Source organism: Myotis lucifugus, unplaced genomic scaffold, assembly GCF_000147115.1.
Source record: "Myotis lucifugus unplaced genomic scaffold, Myoluc2.0 scaffold_12, whole genome shotgun sequence".
NCBI lineage: Eukaryota > Metazoa > Chordata > Mammalia > Chiroptera > Vespertilionidae > Myotis > Myotis lucifugus.
The window spans coordinates 12,113,608-12,134,678 of record NW_005871060.1 but is presented as its reverse complement, the minus strand read 5'-3'; the positions used below and the strand labels follow the sequence as shown (position 1 = coordinate 12,134,678).

General features: G+C 36.5%; 1 protein-coding gene across 1 annotated transcript in view; it reads right to left on the bottom strand.

Annotated features, from left to right (window-relative positions):
• GRID2 (glutamate ionotropic receptor delta type subunit 2) overlaps positions 1–20,766 on the bottom strand; it is a 1,225,688-nt gene extending 1,204,922 nt beyond the window's left edge. Inside the window, exons 1-3 of the mRNA XM_006084662.3 lie at positions 20,678–20,766; positions 13,395–13,452; positions 13,284–13,299 (exon numbers count right to left, since the gene is read on the bottom strand). Of these exons, the coding sequence (XP_006084724.1) occupies positions 13,284–13,299; positions 13,395–13,452; positions 20,678–20,766 (163 nt within the window). The remainder of the gene's footprint in view (positions 1–13,283; positions 13,300–13,394; positions 13,453–20,677) is intronic.
• Positions 20,767–21,071: the final 305 nt, after the last annotated feature.

The following is a 21,071-nucleotide window of genomic DNA, read 5'->3' as shown; positions in this document are numbered from 1 at the left end:
CCAGTGACTATCATTTTCTTGTGTGTGTGTGTGTCACTGGTCATAGGGAATTACTTTGAACTTAGCACTCTAGTCATTATCATGAGCAGTTTTTAACTATTAAAAGTTTGGAACACAATTTATAAAGCCAATTTAATACATCCAAAGGAGTTTGTCATATCACACTAGAATCACAGAGTATTGTCCAGTTTACATGCAACATTCCACAAAATATAGACAAAAAATAGAATACACGGTCTCATAATTATCTCAAGATGGACAGGAAGAAAAAGAAAAGCACAGGTCCTTTGTTCAGAGGATAACCTTGAGTTCATTTTTCTCCAATTATTATCAAATCCTGATTGAGAAAGTTTTATGGAAGATTACCTGAAACTAATTAATTGTAAAATGGATCAAGACAGACTACTGGAGAATTATGAATTTGTATCAGACTGCTTGGGCTCCTATTGAACGTTTTTTATTGAATTCCATTTCAGAAAAAGGGTATCAGAGAAATCCAAATCCTATCTGCTGTATTAGTTCATACTATCCTGGACAATTCAAATGAAGTGGTTTTAACACTACTTTCAAATGCAATGGTAGCTCCAGAGCCTTGAAAATTATTTTTACCTAAAAACCTTTTCAGTCTCTCTTCTGTTATGAATACAGTAAATCTCCTAATTTAATAGCTTAAATTAATTGTGTTATTCCTCTTTTGGTTATTGAAGACACAACTGAAACTTATCTCTATCAGAGTCTCTATTCAATATATCTGTGCAAAGTCTCTATTCAATATATCTGTGTGAACTTACTTTTTGGCTTTATAATTAAACTAATCAGGCTTTCTATGCACTCAACTTGCATATTTTAAACATTACTCTAGAGTATTGAACATTTTACTTAAACTTAGCTCTAATGCCCTGTAAAGGAAAATGTTATAGAGATACGGTAATTCATAAGAAGTATTGGGATACCTCCTCTGCTTAAGCATTTGCCACCAGGACATAACACTTCTCTTTTTGAACTCTACATCATCTTCTCCACTGATCTCTTCTAGTCTTTCTGTCTTGAAATGCATTTTGGACTCAGATAACTCAAAAATGTACAATTCAACTCCCTTCTGTATAATTGCCTAAACAACATGAAGTCCCTACTTTGACGTCCAGTAGGCCTTAATTTTACCCCAAACTCATTTGTGCCACATCCTTCCCAATCTCTGCAAAACCACTAAAATTTCACTTATTTGCTCAAAAACATTACCATCATCCATAACTTCATTTTTTTTTCTTTAACAACTGACAGTCAGCCTATCAACAAATCCTGTTATCTAGCTCTACCTATAAGATGGCTTTAGGATACAACCATTTCTCGCCACTAAGATAGCTAGGCTGACCTCCAGTTAGAGAGAGTTATTACCATCTTTCACCTACACAAGAGCAATAGCCTCTGTCTCCATGTTTCTATTCTTGGTTTTCTACAATGTACTCTCTTCATGGCTTAATTATTTTTGCTGTACTTTCCACTGCTTGACATTAAATAAATTACTCATTTGATGATTTTCTGACTCTACAACTACAATGTAAGCTCTAAGAAGCCAGTAACCTTTTCAGTCTTACTCACTCATACTGAAAACTCAGTGTCTAGAAGAGTGCCTTCCTTCCTCCTCTTCCCTTTCTGGAGACAAAAGAGGAACTTGCAAAAGATTTAGGAGATGAAAGTGAAGCAGTGGTCATTGCTCTCTAAGCTTACTTTGGCATCAGATAGAGTGATTCAGATGTGCCAGAAGATTCCAGCTTGCCCTCCCTGTTTTCTTTCCTGTGTCCAATTCTTCTTTTCAAGGAGTAGCACTAGTTGAATTAACCACAGCCTTAGGCCCACTATGAATCGCTTGACAGTAGATCAAGAGAGATCAGAGTTCACAGAGCCTCAAGTTTCTAAGTGATTTTTCCATAAGCTTCCATTTACAATCCCACTTAAGCAAGTGAACATGCCGTGGTTCTCAGTATTCTTGCCTTTGCACCTCCTATGTCAACAATGGCAGTGCTTTAGGAAGGCTGATTGGTGAACTTTTCTCAAATTCTCTGTCACCCCATACTTTCATTTCTCCATATGCTCCAACAATTGTAATCAGTTCTAACTCCTCCAATATATCTTTTCTCCCACTAAAATAAATTCAAGTACTAGACAAGTAGAAGGCACTCATTAGATACTTATTTAATTAATCTATACTAATAAAAGGGTAATATGCTAATTAGATTGGACGTCATTCCAGACATCCTTCCTGATGAAGCTGGGGTGGAGGGAAGCCATCCCGGATCCTGGGTGCCTGCATGTGGCCTGAAGGAAGCCAGCCCGGGTCCTGGGTGCCTGCTGGCAGCCAGAGGAGGGAAGCCCGGGTCCCAGGTGCCAGAGGGAAGTCGGTGTTGGCAGCCGGGGGAAGGAAGGTCTACTCTTGCACGAATTTTCATGCATCAGGCCTCTAGTAAATATATAAAATGCTTTGCACAGATCATGGCACATAAACAGTATTCAATAAGTATCACTTGTCATTATTTACATAATTATAATTAATAAATAAAGATAATAATGCTCTCAGAGGTGTCATGCACAACATGAAAGCATTTATTCACCAGCCACATGAAAGAATAAGTGATAGAACCAAAAAAAATTAAGAGCTGTTCTCCGACCCTAGCTAGTTTGGCTCAGTGGATATAGCATCGGCCTGTGGACCGATTCAATTCCAGTCAAGGGCACATACCTTGGTTGCAGGCTCCTCCCTGGCACCAGCCCTGGTCAGGGCACGTGCAGGAGGCAACCAATGAATGTGTTTCTCTCACATCGATATTTCTTTCTGTCTTCCAGTCTCTCTGAAAATCAATGGGAAAATATTCTGGGGTGAGGATTTTTTTTTATATAAGAGCTGTTCTCACCTTATTAGGCTCAATGTAGTAATGGGCAAAAAATGTGTTTTAAAAAAATGCTGTGTGCGTGCCATTGAAGCTTTGTCTATTTAAAAGTTATTTGCTGTTTGTAACTGATTTACGTACTTATGTATTTTGTGAACAACAAAACTAGGGATTAAAAGTAATTGGAGGCATAGCAAACATGACAAAAAGACCTTTTTATCCAACAAAAATATAATGTATCTTACAAACATGTGACCTCCCCTTTGTGAGCACTTTAAAAATGCTAATAATTGGTATTAAGGAATAAAGACTCCTGTGTTGGGTTGGAGCTAGATGGAATAATCACAAAACTGTCATCAAATTATTTGATTCTTTGCATTGCTTAGTGCCTGCTGCGTGCATAATTGCACCACACTAGGTGTTAAACCTTACTGTTTGCATGTTTATGGTGATAATTTCCAGAGAGATGCATGACATAGAAATTAATCGATCCGCCCTAACCGGTTTGGCTCAGTGGATAGAGTGTCAGCCTGCGGACTGAAAGGTCCCAGGTTCAATTCCGGTCAAGGGCATGTACCTTGGTTGCGGGCACATACCCAGTGGGAGGTGTGCAGGAGGCAGCTGATCGATGTTTCTCTCTCATCGATGTTTCTAACTCTATCCCTCTCCCTTCCTCTCTGTAAAAAATCAATAAAATATATATTTTTTTTAAAATTAATTGATCCAGTAAAGTTTATAAGATATTTTGGTGTTGTATATGCTATCCCGAAAAGCTCTGGTAGATAATTATCAAGAGTGGGTGTATGTGTATTCATGGCAGAATTCTATAAAGGGAAGTGATTTTTCCAGTTGGATGACTTCTGTGCAACTAATTTTTACTTTTTTTTTTTTTAAGGAACAGTTAAAGCCTCTTCAATGCAGACATTACTATAAACCCTAAGAAAAAATTATATTTTAAAACTAAATTTGAACTAATTCACACTTACAGTTTCATGATACTTCATAATAAAGACTAAGAAACTGATGAAATACCCTTTTTATCTTTTCAAAGAACAGGTATCAAATTTAAATTACTCAATTAAAGTAAGTATATTTTTCAATTTTCAGAATTTCTTTGCTGATGAAGATTATTATTTATGGTATAATTAACCATTAACATGAGTGTCCTAGAATGGGTCTGGTAAATCTTTTCTTCTTCAACTGAATGCTGCTCCATAAGTACTTACTCTGAGAAATGGTAGTTAAGGGGAAAAAAACGAAGGAGGTGTTTTGAAACTGTGCACCAGCACAAGGATATTTCTTCCAAAGAGTTATTTCCTGCCTGAACCTATCACCATCATCAAATAGGACCATATACCAATTCAATCTGATTCCCAGCTCTTAGAGCGTTTGCTAAATTCACAAATGCCCAAGTTGTTTAAATTTATTTCCTGTGTTTATTTTAGCCCTCATCCTAATTTACCATGGCTGACATTCAATTGCCATTAGATGTTCAGATGTAGGTGAATAACACCTACTTCTCCATTCTCTCCCAGAGCAGTCACATCCATATCCACAGCTACAATTACTTCTAGATGCAGATAGCTCATTTCTCGAACTACACGTAAGAGTGTTAGGGGATCTAAATCACATTCCCTTTCCCACATAAGTTAAAAGCCAATTAAGAGACAAACACAGGGGAGACAAATGGAGGATTAAAATATTAGCTTTATTACTGGTAGACTGCTTAGAGCACAGGTTATTTCTGTGAACAGAACAGGCTTGCAATCATACATGCCTGAAAAGGACAGAATTGTCTGTGTTGTCACAAGCATAAAGGACAACTCCAAGCCTATCTCAGGTAGCAAAGGATCATTAATTAAGCTCTTAAGCTCTCTGGAGATAAGTAGAAATATTCCTATCTTACCAAAGAAAGAGAGAGAGAGACAGATGTCCTTGACATCTTTTCTTCCTTGCTCTCTTCAAAAAATCATTAGCTATTCATCTCTATCTTATCTAATAATTACATCTCAAGTCTGCCTCTACTTCTCTATGTCCAAGCTACCATCACCTTTGTCCTTGTCCACTCATCTATTTATACTGTCCTGCACTGCTTAATGACGAGGCTACAATACAGATTTCATCCTTTTGTGAACATTATGGAGCTTACTTATACACACCTAGGCTACATGGTATAGCCTATTGATCATAGGCTATAAGCCCATACAGCCAATTAATGTACAAAACAACATAAGATTAAATTAAGCACTAGAGAAACGATGCAATCAATAGATACAGTAAACACAAGATGTATGAGGTTGCTGCCAGCTTAATGCTGCATATTGTTCTACAGCAAAGTTTTTTTTATAAGTAGAAAGAGTAGACTCTAAAATAGTAAGTATAGTACAACAAATACATAAACCAGTAACACCGTCATTTATTGTTATTATCAATTATTATGTTCTGTACATAATTGCATGTGCTATACTGCTACATGACTGGCAGCACAGTAGGTTTGTTTACACCAGCATCCCCACACACATGTGAGTAATGTAGTGCACTATGACATTATGATGGATGCAACATCACTGGGTAATAGGAATTTTTCAGGTCCATGATAGTCTTCTGAGACCACTGGTGCATATGTGATCTGTTGTTGACACAAACACTGTTGTGCATCTCATGAATATATCACTGTCATCCCTCGCCAATCTTTCCTCTAAAATACAGTCAGTGACATTTTAAAAATATGTTTAAATCTTTTTTTTATATATATTTTATTGATTTTTTACAGAGAGGAAGGGAGAGAGATAGAGAGTTAGAAACATCGATGAGAGAGAAACATCGACCAGCTGCCTCCTGCACATCTCCTACTGGGGATGTGCCTGCAACCCAGGTACATGCCCTTGACCGGAATCGAACCTGGGACCTTTCAGTCCACAGGCCGACGCTCTATCCACTGAGCCAAACCGGTTTCGGCGACATTTTAAAAATAAAACTAAATTTTATTCACAATCTGCTACTTCCAGCCTATCCCTACCCTGTCCCATAGTCTTCAGTACCTTTCACATGGCCTAAAGTCTTTAATGGTTTGCTCTTCACCTGTTTGTTGGCCTCATCTTATACCATACTCCATTTACTCTGTCCACCAGTCACTTGAGCCTTCCCAAACATTCTGCATTCACCAAGCCCATTGCTGACATAGAACCTCCCAATGTGCTCATCACTGTTACACTTATTTTTTCAGATTTCAACTCAGGCATTGCTTCTGAGAAGGCTGGAAAGGGCTAATTCTAAAGTAACCCTGATATTTTGGGGGCTAGCAATTGGAATCCATGCCAGCAAGCTCAGTGTACATTCTTGATAACCTATAATTAAGGCATTACCTTCTTCCCAGAAACTGGTCTTGCAGAACCTGGTACAGAGGCCATAAAACTGTGAACAGTTGACTGCCCCGGAGGGAAGGTTATTAATGCTGGCGCCAGGCCAAACCATCAGATATGGCCTGGAGACCCCAACACCTGGGGGCCTTCTTGTAAGACCCATTAAAAGGACCGGAAGCATAATCCATATTTGTGGGACAAAGACCACAGGGAGATATAAAAAGAAAGCGCCCTGCATGTTTCGGTACTCAGATTTGGAAAGCTATTCCCTGAGTCCGCTGGCGTAATTAAACAGTGTCTCTCCATTTCTTTAAAGCATCGCTTGGTTTTATTTGGTCTTCTGCAATCCTCAAACAAACATCTCCAACTATCTTAAAATCCTCCATTATATTATTCTATCTTATTATATATAACAATTTCAATTTTATATTTCTGGTAATTATTTGGTCCACACCCACCTCCTCATGTTGGACTGCAGGCTCCACAATGGCATATAACTTGACAACTGTTGAACCCTCTACTATCCATTACTTAGTACATACATGATATTGAGACAAAACATTTGTGAATTAGTGAAGAATCGATGATCACTGATCACTGTGCCTTTGCCTTTCTAATATAAATACATATTCCACTAGAGCAGGGGTGGGCAAACTTTTTGACTCGAGGGCCACAATGGGTTCTTAAACTGGACCGGAGGGCCGGAACAAAAGCATGGATGGATGTTTGTGTGAACTAATATAAATTCAAAGTAAACATCATTACATAAAAGGGTACGGTCTTTTTTTTTTAGTTTTATTCATTTCAAACGGGCCGGATCCAGCCCGCGGGCTGTAGTTTGCCCACGACTGCACTAGAGTATGTGTTCCTTGAGGGTAGGTTTTGGTTTTTGGGGTTGCTTTTTTTGTTTTTTACTGTTTTCCCTACCTGAATTCTTATTTTGATTTCATACAGTGCTATTAAAATTACTTACTAATTATTTACCAATATTAATTCTAACAGTAGTTTTTAATATAAAAGAAAATAAATAGTAAAAAGCAAAACAAAAATATAAAGTCATTTGCTCAAGACAGTGCCATGAACTGTCTTTGGCATTACGTTTCAGACTATGTTACTTCAAAATAATTTTCATAAGGTTTCTGAATTCCCTGTTACCTATATTTAGGATTTATATGTAAAATTTTTAAATGTATAAGTAATACATTTCAAATCCAATTTGTATTATTAATGAAAGCATGACACTCCTGGATTCTTTTCCTTTTATCAAGGGGAAGAATTTATTTTCATTGAATTATCACATTGTCATCAATAAACTAGTTGACAATTATTTTTACCACCTCTTTGAGCATTACAATGAGCTGCTTTACTGTAGAGTTTAGTGAACTTTAGTACCATGATAACATACATTAAAGTAAGTTGCTAAGAATTAAAAAATGTAAGAAGGGGAGTTTTTGCTAATCTGAAATATTTATGTTAGAATATGTCAGTAGTGATACACATAAATAAAATATTAAATGCAAAATTTATATGTCAGAAACTGCTTTTCACTTGTAAGATGTTATGAAAGACAATGTTATGGGTTAAGGATAACATTTAATTTTGTCTTGTTCTTTTCTAGTAAAAAAATAAGGCAGGATAGAAAGTATGTTCTGGCTATCCTAACAAAGCTCTTATCTAGGACACGAATAAAAAAGTTTTTATGAAATAATGAAAGCTGAGACATATAATCATGGCACTACAATTGCTCCCTGAGATTTTAAACTCATGCTTTAATTTTAATTGAAAAATATAGTATTTAGTGAGACTTTTTCCTATATAAATATCAATATTGGACCTTAATCTTATAAATGATTAACAGTAAAAAGTAATGCTTAGACTAATATCTTACTAATAGAAACCCAGTTTGAAAAGAAATCTCCATGCAGAATGTACATGCTATACTACAGAATTCGTAAGCAAGATGAACCCTAGAGTCATCAAGATATTTCCAAGGAGAAGAAACTTTCTAGAATAACTATCCACAACCAAATGCTTGCCAGCTCCTAGGAAAGCTCACTATTACTATCACCATCAGCCACATAATCAACCCCCTCAAGCTTTCTCTCTCTTCCTCTGATTCAACTTAAGTATCCATCCTCTCAATTACTATCAGAACAATACGCTCACTTACTTGCCTCACATTTTTTCTTTTATTTATATAATATTGCCTTTGAAAAACTCTAAACTTGCATTAATTTAGCCACCTTTTTCCACTTTCTCCAGAGGCCCAGTAGCCAGGAAATCACAAGAGCTTTGCAGGTTTGTGTCCCTGCAGATTCAATTTGTCCAGCCTCATTCTTGACAATCCTTCTATATATCATTAGTCGGGTTCTTCTTCTTGCTCCAAAAGCAGCTGCTATTAACTTTTATCATTCTGAAAATGCCTTCCCTTCCCACTACTTATTGTCTTGGATGGTGGCGTTATTGTCTACTTCACTGAGAAACAGATAGCGTGATGCAAAAACTGTCTCAAGTCAATGTGCTCCAGCCTACAAATTTACTTATTAAATGCCAAGCCCTATTACATATCTCCAGTATAAGGGTAAAGCTATTCTACTTATCAAATGATCTATGATTCTCATTTTGCTATATATTTTCAATCTCTCTCACTCTCGCTCATTTACTACCATGACCTTAATCTATCCTATTTTTAATCTAAGCTAACATGCCTTGGGTATTCCTACATTTAAAAAATCCTCTATCAATCCCAAGGCCTCCTCTAGCACAATGCTCCCCTTCACAATCAGTAGAAACCAGCTCTTTTTTCTTAAAATCTATTTCTCCTTCAAAACTCTAAGTTTCTTTATTCATTAATACAATAAAACTGCTATCACATAAACCCATAAAATGGTGGCATTCCTCAAGATTTAATTGTTTTTGTAGGGTTTTGTTTGTTTGTTTGGTCACTTTAACCACCTTTTCTTTGTTTGATTTATACTTCATGACTAAGCTTTCTCCCATAGCCGCATCTATAAACTTACTACTGATTTAGTGCACTGGCACCACAAACTCTAGCTCTACATCTAAACTTCTTGTATTTTTCTATCTTCTCCATCATTCCTATTATCATGACATCTTAGCCTGGCATTTAAGTCCTTCCATGAACTGGATCATTCCTTATCTAACGTATATAGTTGAATTTAAATTCAACTTATTTTAAATCCATTTACAATCAACAAAAATACAAGGGGTATAGAGATGAATAAGCCATATTTCTCATTTCAAGAATTTCACAAAAAAATTGTTACAATATAATAAATGCAAAAATAAATATGTATAAGTTAAAGAGAAAATGTAAAAGAATATCAGAAGTAAAACAAGGAATGGTCCCACAACTGTCAACAGAAAATTTCTGAAAACAATGACCTTCAATTTGGGTTGTGAAGGTCACATATATTTTGTTCTGGTAAATAAAGGAGAAGCAGACATTTATTACAGGCAAAGGGAACTCCAGTGCAAAGAGATAAACGTCTGAAATGCCAGGGTATGTTTGGTGAACTATAAGCAATTCAGTGTTTCCTCCTTGTAAAGTGCAAAAAGGTGTATGAATGGGCTAATGGTGCTAAATAGGACAGCAGGAATGAATAGTCATTGATATTATAAATTTTCAGTTAATAAGGTTTTTATATATATAGTTGTCACATAGTTCAATCTATATATATAAAAAGTCAGTGACCTTAACGGCTCTAATGACTATAATGACCGGTTGCTATGACACCCACTGTGGACAGCCAAACGGCCGATCAGGGGGTGGGGCAGGTTGGCCCACCACCCACAGCCCCTCTCCATAGTCGGCCCCACCCCCAATCGGACCCCATAACCCCATTTGGGGGCGGAGCCCGCCGGTCAATCGCCAATGGCCCTTTCCCCAAGCTGGCCCAGCCCTGATCGAGCCGAGCCTGATCGGGGTGGCCAGCCAGCCAACCTCCCGCATCTCCTCCTCCCAACAGGCCCAGCCCTGATCTGCTATGATTGGGGCAGGGCCAGCCAGACCCTACCAGTACACAAATTCATGCACTAGGCCTCTAGTATTGATATAAAAACCACTTCTAAGTTTTTATATCAATATTCTAATGGTAAGACTTCTATTTCCTGAAATAATCAGAGTGTAAGTGATGGTTATTTTCCTAGGATACTTCTCAAGAGCCAATTTAGACACACACACAGACACACACACACAGGATATCATATATTTGCAATGAAAATAGATAAAAATTTCAGTGAATAGATGACAGACTTTGGATTAGTCTTAGATCTAAAACTTTGGAGAAAGTAAAGAGAATAAATACACCATACCCACACTGTGTACAAATTCATTATACATAAAATGCCTTGCTACAGAGAGGCCTGAGACAGCATACCAAAATCCTTAGAACATAAAAAAGAAGGATAAATTACGGTCAAATGAAAGACAATACCAAAATGAGAAAAAACTGCAGCAAGTTTCACAAACAAGTTTCAGAAACATTTTCTGTTTCAAAATGTTTTCACAGAAAAATCCTCAAGGTCCATTTTGTCAAAATAATTGGAGGTGAGATTTGGTGTCAAATAAAAGGAGATCAAGTGTATGAGTCTGTCCTGGAATGGTTAAGTCAACAATAATTTTTTACTCACTAAAGAAATGTCAGACCAATGGTGATATCAATAATAGATATGCACTCACCACATGCCATAACTTGTGCTGTGAAGACATGAATTATTTCCCTCATTCCTCATAACAATTCAGGGAAATAGGTACTACAAATCTATAAAATCTTAGCTACAATTCTGAAATTTAAAAACAGTAAAAACTTGAAGTTGTTTTTGTTGTTATTTATTTTTTTCATCAATCTGAAAGACAAGCCCTACTGGTGATAAATACTGATGAGGTGAAGTTATTTATACATTTTTTTATTCCACTGACAGTGACTGTTAATATGTTTCTTTGCAAAAGTGCAGATTGCTACAGACCTGCTGAAGTTATTACACATTATTCAGGTAGAATCCATATCCACTACTTCTAAATTCTGAGACATATCTGGCCCCAAGAGTCTCAGATAAAAGACTGTTAGTCTTTATCGCTAGCTGCATCTCATAAATGAAATAAAAGAGGCCCAAGTGCACACATCTGAAATGTGCTCAAGGTAGGATTTGAATCCAGAAAAAAATACACTTCAGTATTCAAGTTCTAACCCACTATGCATACCACCTCTGTATAAAAATTGTTCTTCTAAGGGGCTTCAAGATAGAAGCAAAAGAACTCACTTCCTTGACCAAGGACATACCAAGTCTACAGCTACATATGGATCATTTCCCTCTGGAAAAAATCTGAATATTAGATGAAGTACTCCTCCACAACAAAAAATAAAAGGACCAAATTGAGAAAAGTAAAAGAAGCAAAGACACTCTCTCACGAAAATCCAAACAGCCAGTGTACAACAGGCAAGGATTTCACCTGTCCAGTGTTGTTCCCGAAGGAGGGAGAGGTTTGTGCCCCATATCAGGCACCCCAACCCATGGGATCTGCATCTGAGAAGTGACCCCCCGAAGTGTTTAGCTTAGAAAACCAATAGCGCTAACATCTAAGGGGTTCAAAGGCTACAGGAAACTGAGATTTTCCTTTTAAAAAGCTCAGATTCAGGCCCGGCAGGTTCAGTTGGTTGAGCATCTTCCCAAGCATCTAAAGGTTGCTGGTTTGACTCCAGTCAGGACATACCTGAGTTATGGGTTCCATCTCCAGGCAGGGCATGTATGAAAGGCAACCAATCAATATCTCTCTCTCTCTCTCTCTCTCTCTCTCTCTCTCTCTCTCTCTTCCTCCTCCCCTCCCTTTTCTCTAAGCATGTCGTCGGGTGAAGAATTTAAAAAGCTCATACGCAGTTTCACCTATCCTGAGATCCAGTGCAAAGCAACAATTGAAAACTGCATAGACTATACTGGTATGTGAAGGAGATTTGTTCACTGATCTTAAAGCATCTGCTGGAGGGGCAGGGGGCAGTTGAAACTCTCTTCAGAGACAAAGGCACCAGCACCAGCAGATGCCATTTTTGCGCTCAGCCTGCTCGAGCTAGCTCAGTCTGGCTAGTTTGGAATGAGAAGTCTCCTGCTGCCTTGCGAGGGCACGGGGATGAGCAGTCACAGCTCTGTACTGTGGCCTCACTGAAATGCAGCACTCCCCAGCTCTCCGCATGGGCAGATGTGTGCAAGTAATCACCGCCATTTCCACTTCCCTTGGTAAGGTTAGCAAGCATAGGCAGCTGCAACACTTCCCTGCCCCATGCCTAAAGCCGGGGAGCATGAGCAGTCACGGCAATCTCTTGTTCCCCTCTTCAAGCCAGTGCAGATAAGGTGCTCTCTCACTGCATCATTGGAGCCTGTGGGCACCTGTAGTCAAGGCAATTTTCCTGTGCTCTTGCCAACGCTGATGAGTGTGCCCCATGCCCTCTATACTCCCCAGCTGCCTCACTAAAGCCAACGGGCATGGGAAATCCACCCTGGGCACATCCCTTGGTGCCCTGGCCCTGCAGGGTGACATTCCTGTGGCCACAGAACTGTAAATATCTGAAAAATAATTTTCAGCATACTATCACGCTCAGAACATTGCACAGACAGCAGACTGAAACAGACCCCAGTCTTCCTGTGAATAAGTCCTAGTTACCTAAAGTGGAGCTTCTCCTTGAGGGACAGGCTTCAGGTTTCCCACACACCTAGTGGTTGCAAAGGCACGCCCATGGAACTTAAGCAGGGGAATACTCCTTGTGCATGCCCTTAGCCTCACTGTGGCTCAAAAATACCCACCAGAAAGGAGCTTATGCATTCATTTAGAGCCTCAATTTTTGCAAATGTCAGCCGGGGACACCTCTACATCTCCTGGTCTGGAGACAATCAGGTTTTATGATTGTGGCTCCACATCTCACATACTTTAAAAGCTACTTCCTAAGGGACTGGCTTACAATCGCCTAAAAGTACTTGCTAAATGAGATTCTTCCCTTTGTGATGTTGAGAGGTCTTGACATACCTTCAACAATGAGGATCTAACAAGAATAAATCACGCTATTTAGACAATCACAAAGTTTCAATAGACAACCAAGAATTAGAGGAAGATGGAAGGATAAGAATCATCACCTACACAAACCACTCCTTCAAGACTAAGAGAAGGAGCTGTTTCACCTAATCCAGAGACACAACTACAAGAGTGAAGGAAAATGAAGAAATAAAGAATTGTGTTCTAAATGCTCAAGACAAAAACCTTAGAAAAATACCTTACTGATACAGAGATAAGTAGTCTAATTGATAAAAAAAAATTCAAAGCAATGGTCATAAAAGTACCCACCAAACCAGAGAGAAGAATGGATGAATAAACTGAGAACATCACCAAGATAGAAAATGTAAGATAATACTAAACAGAAATTATAGAGCAGAACAATACAATAAATAAATTGAAAAATACACTAGAAGGGTTCTCAAGACTGTATGAAGCAGAAGAGGAATCACTGAGTTGAAAGACAAAACTGTGAAACACACAAACAGAGCAGTAAAAGAAAAAAGAATTTTTAAAAATGAAAATGTCTTAAATGACCTAGAGGACAACATCAAGTAAGGTAACATTCATGTTATAGTGATCCCAGAGGAGAAGAGAGCGAGAAAGGGGCAGGACACATATTTGAAAAAATAATGGCTGAAAACTTCCCTAGCCTGGGGAAGGAAACAGAAACTCAAGTCCAGAAAGCTCAGAGTTCCAAATAGGAGAACCCAAAGACACCCACACCAATATACATTAAAATTTTAAAATTAAAAATAAAGAGAAAATCTTAAAAGTCACAAGGAAAACAAACAACTTGTTATGTAGGAAATCCCAGAAGGTTATCAGCAAATTTTTCAGCAGAAACTTTGCTGCCAGAGGGACTGGAATGACATATTCAAAGTGCTTAAAAAAAATTCTTCTAACCAAGACTACTCTAACCAACAAAGTTTATCATTCAGAATTAGAGATGGAATTTTCCGGATGAGCAAAAGCTAAAAGAGTTCATCACCACTAAATTGACCTCACAAGAAATGTTAATGAATTCTTTAAGGCTAAAAGAAATGGCACTAATTTATAATGATAAAGCATACAAGTATAAAAATTTCACAGTTAAAGTAACTACATAGTAAAGGTAGTGCTTAGTCACTAATAAAACTAGGAATATGAAAGAAAATCTAAATAGACCAAATTCTAGTAAGAAATTGAATCAGTAATCAAAAACCTCACAACAAACAAAAGTTTGGTACCAAACAGCTTCACTGGTGAGTTCTGACATTCAAAGATATAATACTATTCCTAAAATTAAAGAGGGAGAATACCTAATTTTATGCGGCTAACCTGATACCAAAACAAGAAAACAGCACACACACGCACACACAAAATTTACAGGCCAATATCTCTGGTGAACATAGGTGCAAAATTCCTCAACAAAATATAACAAAGTGAATTCAGTAATACATTAAAATGACACTATGATCAGTGAAATTTATTGCAAGGATGTGAGGATGGTTCAGCACTCACAAATCAATCAAAATAATATACCACACTAACAAAATGACATGTCAGTAAGTGCTTAACTGTGAAAAGGGGGAGAATGGTTGTCCAAATTTAGATGAACTGCCACTGCCCATTGCCACCCTGATTGCAAGCCTCATGGGGTCCCTTAGAATTTAGGAGATGCGTGTCTGCAGGGAAGGAAGGGTGGGAAGTCTCAGGCATGCTTCTGGGAGGGAGAGCTAGCACTGGACCTTTGTTTTGAGGAATTTTAAAGGCTGGGCATAAAGGGTAGGTTTTAGGGAGGGTCTCCATAGAAAATTCATCAGTTTTATGCTGATGTACCAAAATTAGGTTTATTCTCTTAACTTCATCTGTCCTTGGTTGTAGTTGGCAATGATTTACATGAAAAGCTAGTATTGACTTCATTTGTTTCCTAGACAGAAAGCTATTTGGCCGGAAAGAGAAGAAGAGGCAACCTTCCTACTTTGGAGGGAGGGACACGTAGGTCCTTCCCAAGTCTCCATTCATTGTGCAGAATGCTTTCCTGTCTTCTATACCTAGACCAGGAGCCTTGTGCACGTTTTTCCCCCAAAATCTATTCAGCAAACTCACACCACTGGGTGTTTGATAGTAACACTATAATGATGATTACTTGTTTAACTTTTCCTCTTTGAACACTTCTAAAACTAAAGTCCTGCAATTCACAGGGATAAATGAACTTGATTATCTTGAAAGTATTTACTACTGTTATGTGATGTATGATTTATAATCCCCTATTTCTTAAAAGGAATAGAAGTAGTGATACTGAATTTGGTGGAAGTATGAGCTCATAAAATTTTTTCATGTGCTGATTTTTCTTGTATTTCTAAATATAGGCGATGACCCACTTTTTCGTTATGAGTCAGGAACATTTTTAACCTCATCAAAAGAAATTTTCCTTATATACTGCTATTTTAAAATTCTACATATATTAAACATGAACTATTGTCCATGCATAGAGAGATCTTGCCCCTCATAGCAGAGAATGAAGAAAGTGCTACTTGAGTATGGTGAACTACCTAATTCCTTGTGTAATTTTTTCCTTTTCTATAGATAGCAGTAATCAAACTCTGTAATTACATAATTACATATAGGTTATTAATTCAATGTCTGTCTCCTCTAATGAAATGCCAGTTTCATGAGAGCAGTGATCACTTACAATTGTGTAAATAAATATAACTAACATTTTGTAGGCATTAATAATGTGCCAAGCACAGTTTTAAGTACAATTCATTAACTAATTTAATTCTCATCACATTACTATTATATTGCACATTTTAAAGGAAGAAATAGAAAGAAGTTAGTTAACTAGCCCAAAGTCCAAATGCTGGGAAGTTTGGGGGGCATTCTTCAAACACAGGCAGTTCCCTTGCTCTGGCATTCCTGTTCTTAGCCACTGTATTACTTGGCTTGGTTACAAGTAGGCTCTAGAATCCCACTGTCTTAGTATTTCTTTAACTCGAGCCCTATTCCTAATTACCAGAGTGATTTAGGAAAAGTTACTTGTTTTTTCTTTTGGAAAAAAAAATAATACCTACCACAAAGAATTGAAGATAACTACTGTTGTCACATAGAAACTATCAGCTTCGGATACCATGCTTGCTTCATTGTAATTTAAAAAAAAAAATATATATATATATATATATATATATATATATATATATATATATATATGTGTGTATATATAATTTGTTACATGAATTAAAGCAAGATTATGATATAAACAAATGTAATATGTACTTCCTAGTTTATTTGTTTGTTTGCTATAGTTTAACCTATTGCCAAATTGCATATAATAGACTCCTTTGAGGAAATTGTGCACTTGAAACCTGTATAATTTTTTAACCAGTGTAACCCCAATAAATTCAATAAAAAGGGAAAAATAGAAATAAATTAATCAAAACTCCTAGAATAAACCACAGGAGTCAGGTCTTCATGAACGTGGATTATGCAGATAGTTTCGTAGATATGACAACAAAAGCTCAGCAACAAAAGCAGAACTAGATAAACTGGACTTCAAAAAAATGGAAAACTTTTCTGCATCAAAGAACACCGTAAAGATTGTAAAAAACAGCCCTAGACAGTGTGACTCAGTTGGCTGGAGTGTTATCCTGTACATCAAAAGGTGGCACATACTTATTTTGCAGGTTCAATTTCCAGACAGGGTACATGCCCAGGTTGTGGGTTTGATACGCACTTGGGGCTCATGTGGGAGGCAACTGATCAATGTTTCTCTCTCACATCTGTTTCTCTCTCCCTCTTCCTCTCTCTAAAGTCAATTAAAGAAAAAAAAGTAAAAAACAACCTATAGATTGGGAGCAAATTTTTGCAAATCAAATATGTGATTAGAGACTTGTAATGAGAATATATTAAAAACTGCCACAACTGAGCAATAGACAAGTAACTCAACTAAAAATGAGCAAAAATTTTCAATATATATTTTTTCAAGGAAGACACAAGTGGCCAATAAGTACATATATGAAAAGATGTTCATCACCATGAGTCTTTAGGGAAAGGCAAATAAAAAATTCAATGAGATACCACTTCACATGTACAAGGAGCATTAATTTTTTTTTAAGGCAGGCAATAACAAGTGCTGGTGAGAATGTGGAGCAATTTCAACTTTCATGTATTGCAGGTGAGAATTTAAAATAGTGCATCCATTTTGGAAAACAGTTTGGAAGTTCCCCAAAATGTTAAGCATAGTTATCACAGGACTCAGTCATTTAACTACTACTTATAACTATAACTATAACTATAACTATAACTATAACTATAACTATAACTATAACTATATATATATATATATATATATAATAAAAATAAAAAATATTGAAAACATACATCTACATAAAAATGTTTACACAAATGTTTACAGCACAATTATTCATAATAGCCCAGAAGGGGAAACAACACATCAGCTAATGAATGGACAATCAATGAATGGTATGTCCATACAATGGAATAGTACGTAGCCATAAAAAAGAATGGTACAACATAGATGAATCTTGAAAACATTTTACTAAATGAAAGAAACCAGTCACAAAAGTTTATATGAAATGTCAGAATAAGCGAATTCATGGAGACAAAGGTAGATTAGTGGTTGCTGCCAGGGACTGGAGGGAGGGGTGAATGGAAAGTGACTGTTAATGGGTATGTATTTTCTTTTTGGAGTAATAAAAATAGGTGAAAATTAGGGGTAATCGCACAACCTTGTGAATAAACAAAAAAACCACTGAACTGTATACTTTAAAAGGGTGCATTTTATGGTATTAATATCTATAATAATAAAGGTGTAATATGCTAATTAGACTGAACAGCTGAACGACCTTCAGGATATCCTTCCAGAGGTCCTTTAGGACGACCTTCCGGGCGAAGCCAGGGCTGCGAGGGCCGAGCCCCTTGCACGAATTTCATGCATCAGTCCTCTAGTATATCAATAAAATTGTTATTAAATGTAAATAAAACAACAGACTATAGTTGTGATACAGTAACTACAGGAGACTATGTATTTATTCATTCTAAGTTTCAGTTGCCACAACAATGACATAAATAGTTGAGACTTTTTTAAGATCCTTTCCAGCCATGAAATTTTAATCATAATGAAATGATGTTTTGCCTAACTGAAAAACTTAAAAATTATATGATTATACACACACATATACACTAACACACATTCCACATACCTAATTAGCTGCTTTTATTCTACTTAACAAACTTACATTATGAAATCTATGATTACAAAAGCCTTAATTTTACATCTTTATAAAATCTCGACTTAATTAATAGATCACAAAACATTTCTTTGTCAGAGAATGAGAATACAGATTGAATATATTTAAGCCCAAACATTGGATTTGGCCGTATATTCATCTTCTTTCTGATAGGACTGCTGGTTGAAAGTACAAGAGAATGCTTCATGGATAAAAAGCTCAATGGCTGTCAGTAGAAGACAAAGGTTGCAATTATGAGTAGGTTTGGGGGAAGCAGAGAATAGCCGCAGGTGTCTGGGGCATGGGTTCCACATGCGAGAGGTAAAGGCAGTCAGAGGGCACAAATACAAACATGGCTCAGTTCACGATTCTGAAGAGAGCTGCCTGTCCTTGGGGTTACTGTTTTGAAAGAGTGATCTGTAAGGCTGTAGAACAGAGAAACTTGCATTAAATCAGTTACATTTTAGATTACATGCCCCAGGCATCCTTTCTGATATCTGCATGTTTACTTACCATCTCTCTTCTCATGAAAGTAAAATGTGGATAGCCCAAAGAAAATGGATGAGCAGTAGTTATGTCTCTGACTAAAGCAGATGTAACTCTAGTTTTAAATGTCAAAAATAATAATGAACACAGAATCAATTCAAGAAATGATATTTGGTTTTAAAGGACTTTGAGAATATCTGATCATGTTTACTATATTCAGGTACTTATATCACTTTTAAACGTGTGAGGCAGCTCAGTCCCACTGCTAGTTAGCAACATAACTATTAAATGGATAATGTTTGTTGTTTTTTGTTTTTTACTTTGGAATAATATGATTGAAAATCTAGAAAAACACTAAAAATTATAAAATCATGAATTTCTAATTTCTCTCCTCTCATTCACAAGGAAACAAATATAGGCTATCCTTTACCTCACGTTTTTCAATAAAAAAAAAAACTGTACACGATACACACTGCATTCTGTTTTCATGTTAAAGTGTTCCTTGGAGATATGTCTATATCAGTACATAGAGATTTTCCATCGTCTTAACATTGAATATTATTCCACTCTTTAATATGCCATAATCCATCTAACTTTTGCCATTTCAAACACTGCTGCAAATAAAGGTTAGTGAATATATGCATGTGTGTTTATGTGTGTGTGTGTCCACATGTCTGTAAGATAAATTCCCTAAAGGAGATAGTAATAGGGCCTTATTTACATTTAATTGCATCAGGTACATTCTGAGGCAGCTACAGGGATACGTGATATCCGGCTGAAACTCCACCTTCACAGACCACAGTAGCCTGAGATAGACACAGTAATAGTAATCACTTTCTTTCATTCTCAGCTTCTTCCATACAGTCAGGTGACATAAATAATTTATTTTTTCTTACTCTTAATCTTTATTTTTCAACTACTAACCACTACATTAAACTAGAGAGCCCTTTAACTACAATATTCAGTAACCATTGACTGAAGTCAATACTAGGCTTGTTAATAGCCTAAGCCCCTGCATTATTTCTTCTTTATAGAAAACCTGAAGATATGTAATCATATATATATGCGCACACACACATTTATTTTAATTGGCCTTTTAGTTATCTCTTTTGTCTTTCCTTGTGTATAGGCAATGAGAGAGAGCTACTACTGAGAACTTGTGACTTTTATGAGACATGTAAAAATTTTTAATGATATTGTATGTAGCTTATAAGAGCCAATAGTAATTTGTAGATAGCATTTGTGAGATTATTCTTTTCATATTGCCTATAAAAATTATGATATTATTCTGACTTTTAGAACTATTACATAGTTATCTAAAAGGACTTTGAGAACTTAATGATTCAATTTTTCAAAATTGTTCCTATTGCTTTAGATGACTTGCATTGTAAGAAATTTTTAAAAAGGTTTACTTTCAACCTTTGTTTATTGTAATGTGACTCATTCTAGTTAAGTAATGTTTAATTTTATCATATTTTAAATAAATTTATAAAAGTGCTCTATTGTTGATAAATGATATCCCCATGCTTTAGGAAAACAAATAAAAGAAATATATTTGTTTTGATCATTGATAGGTCAACACTACTGCATTGCAGTTCATTATTTATAATCTATCCACAACTGGAAGCACTGATGTGCTGGACCTTGTCTTACATCTTCTGCTCTTCAGAACTATCTTTAGATCCTGACTTCTGCTGGATAGTAATATACAAAAACGGGTTATAACCAGTTCGAACACCCATAACAATTATGGTTGACACTCACTCCTCTTTTGACATTTACATGCTATCTCTATCGTCTTATGTATAGGTCTTATCTCCATAATTAAGCTGTAACCTGAGGTTAAGTCACTGTGTATGTTACATCTCCTAATGTAGTGTCTCTCCCATGGTGGAAGCTTAAAAATTACTAGCTATAGATGATTGTGTGATTATGATTATTCAAGGCACATTATTGAAATGAGAGCATTAAGCCACAAATATAAAAGCACTTAGCACAGATACTGACATGCACAAAATCAATAAATGTTTGGTTCACTGCATTTATC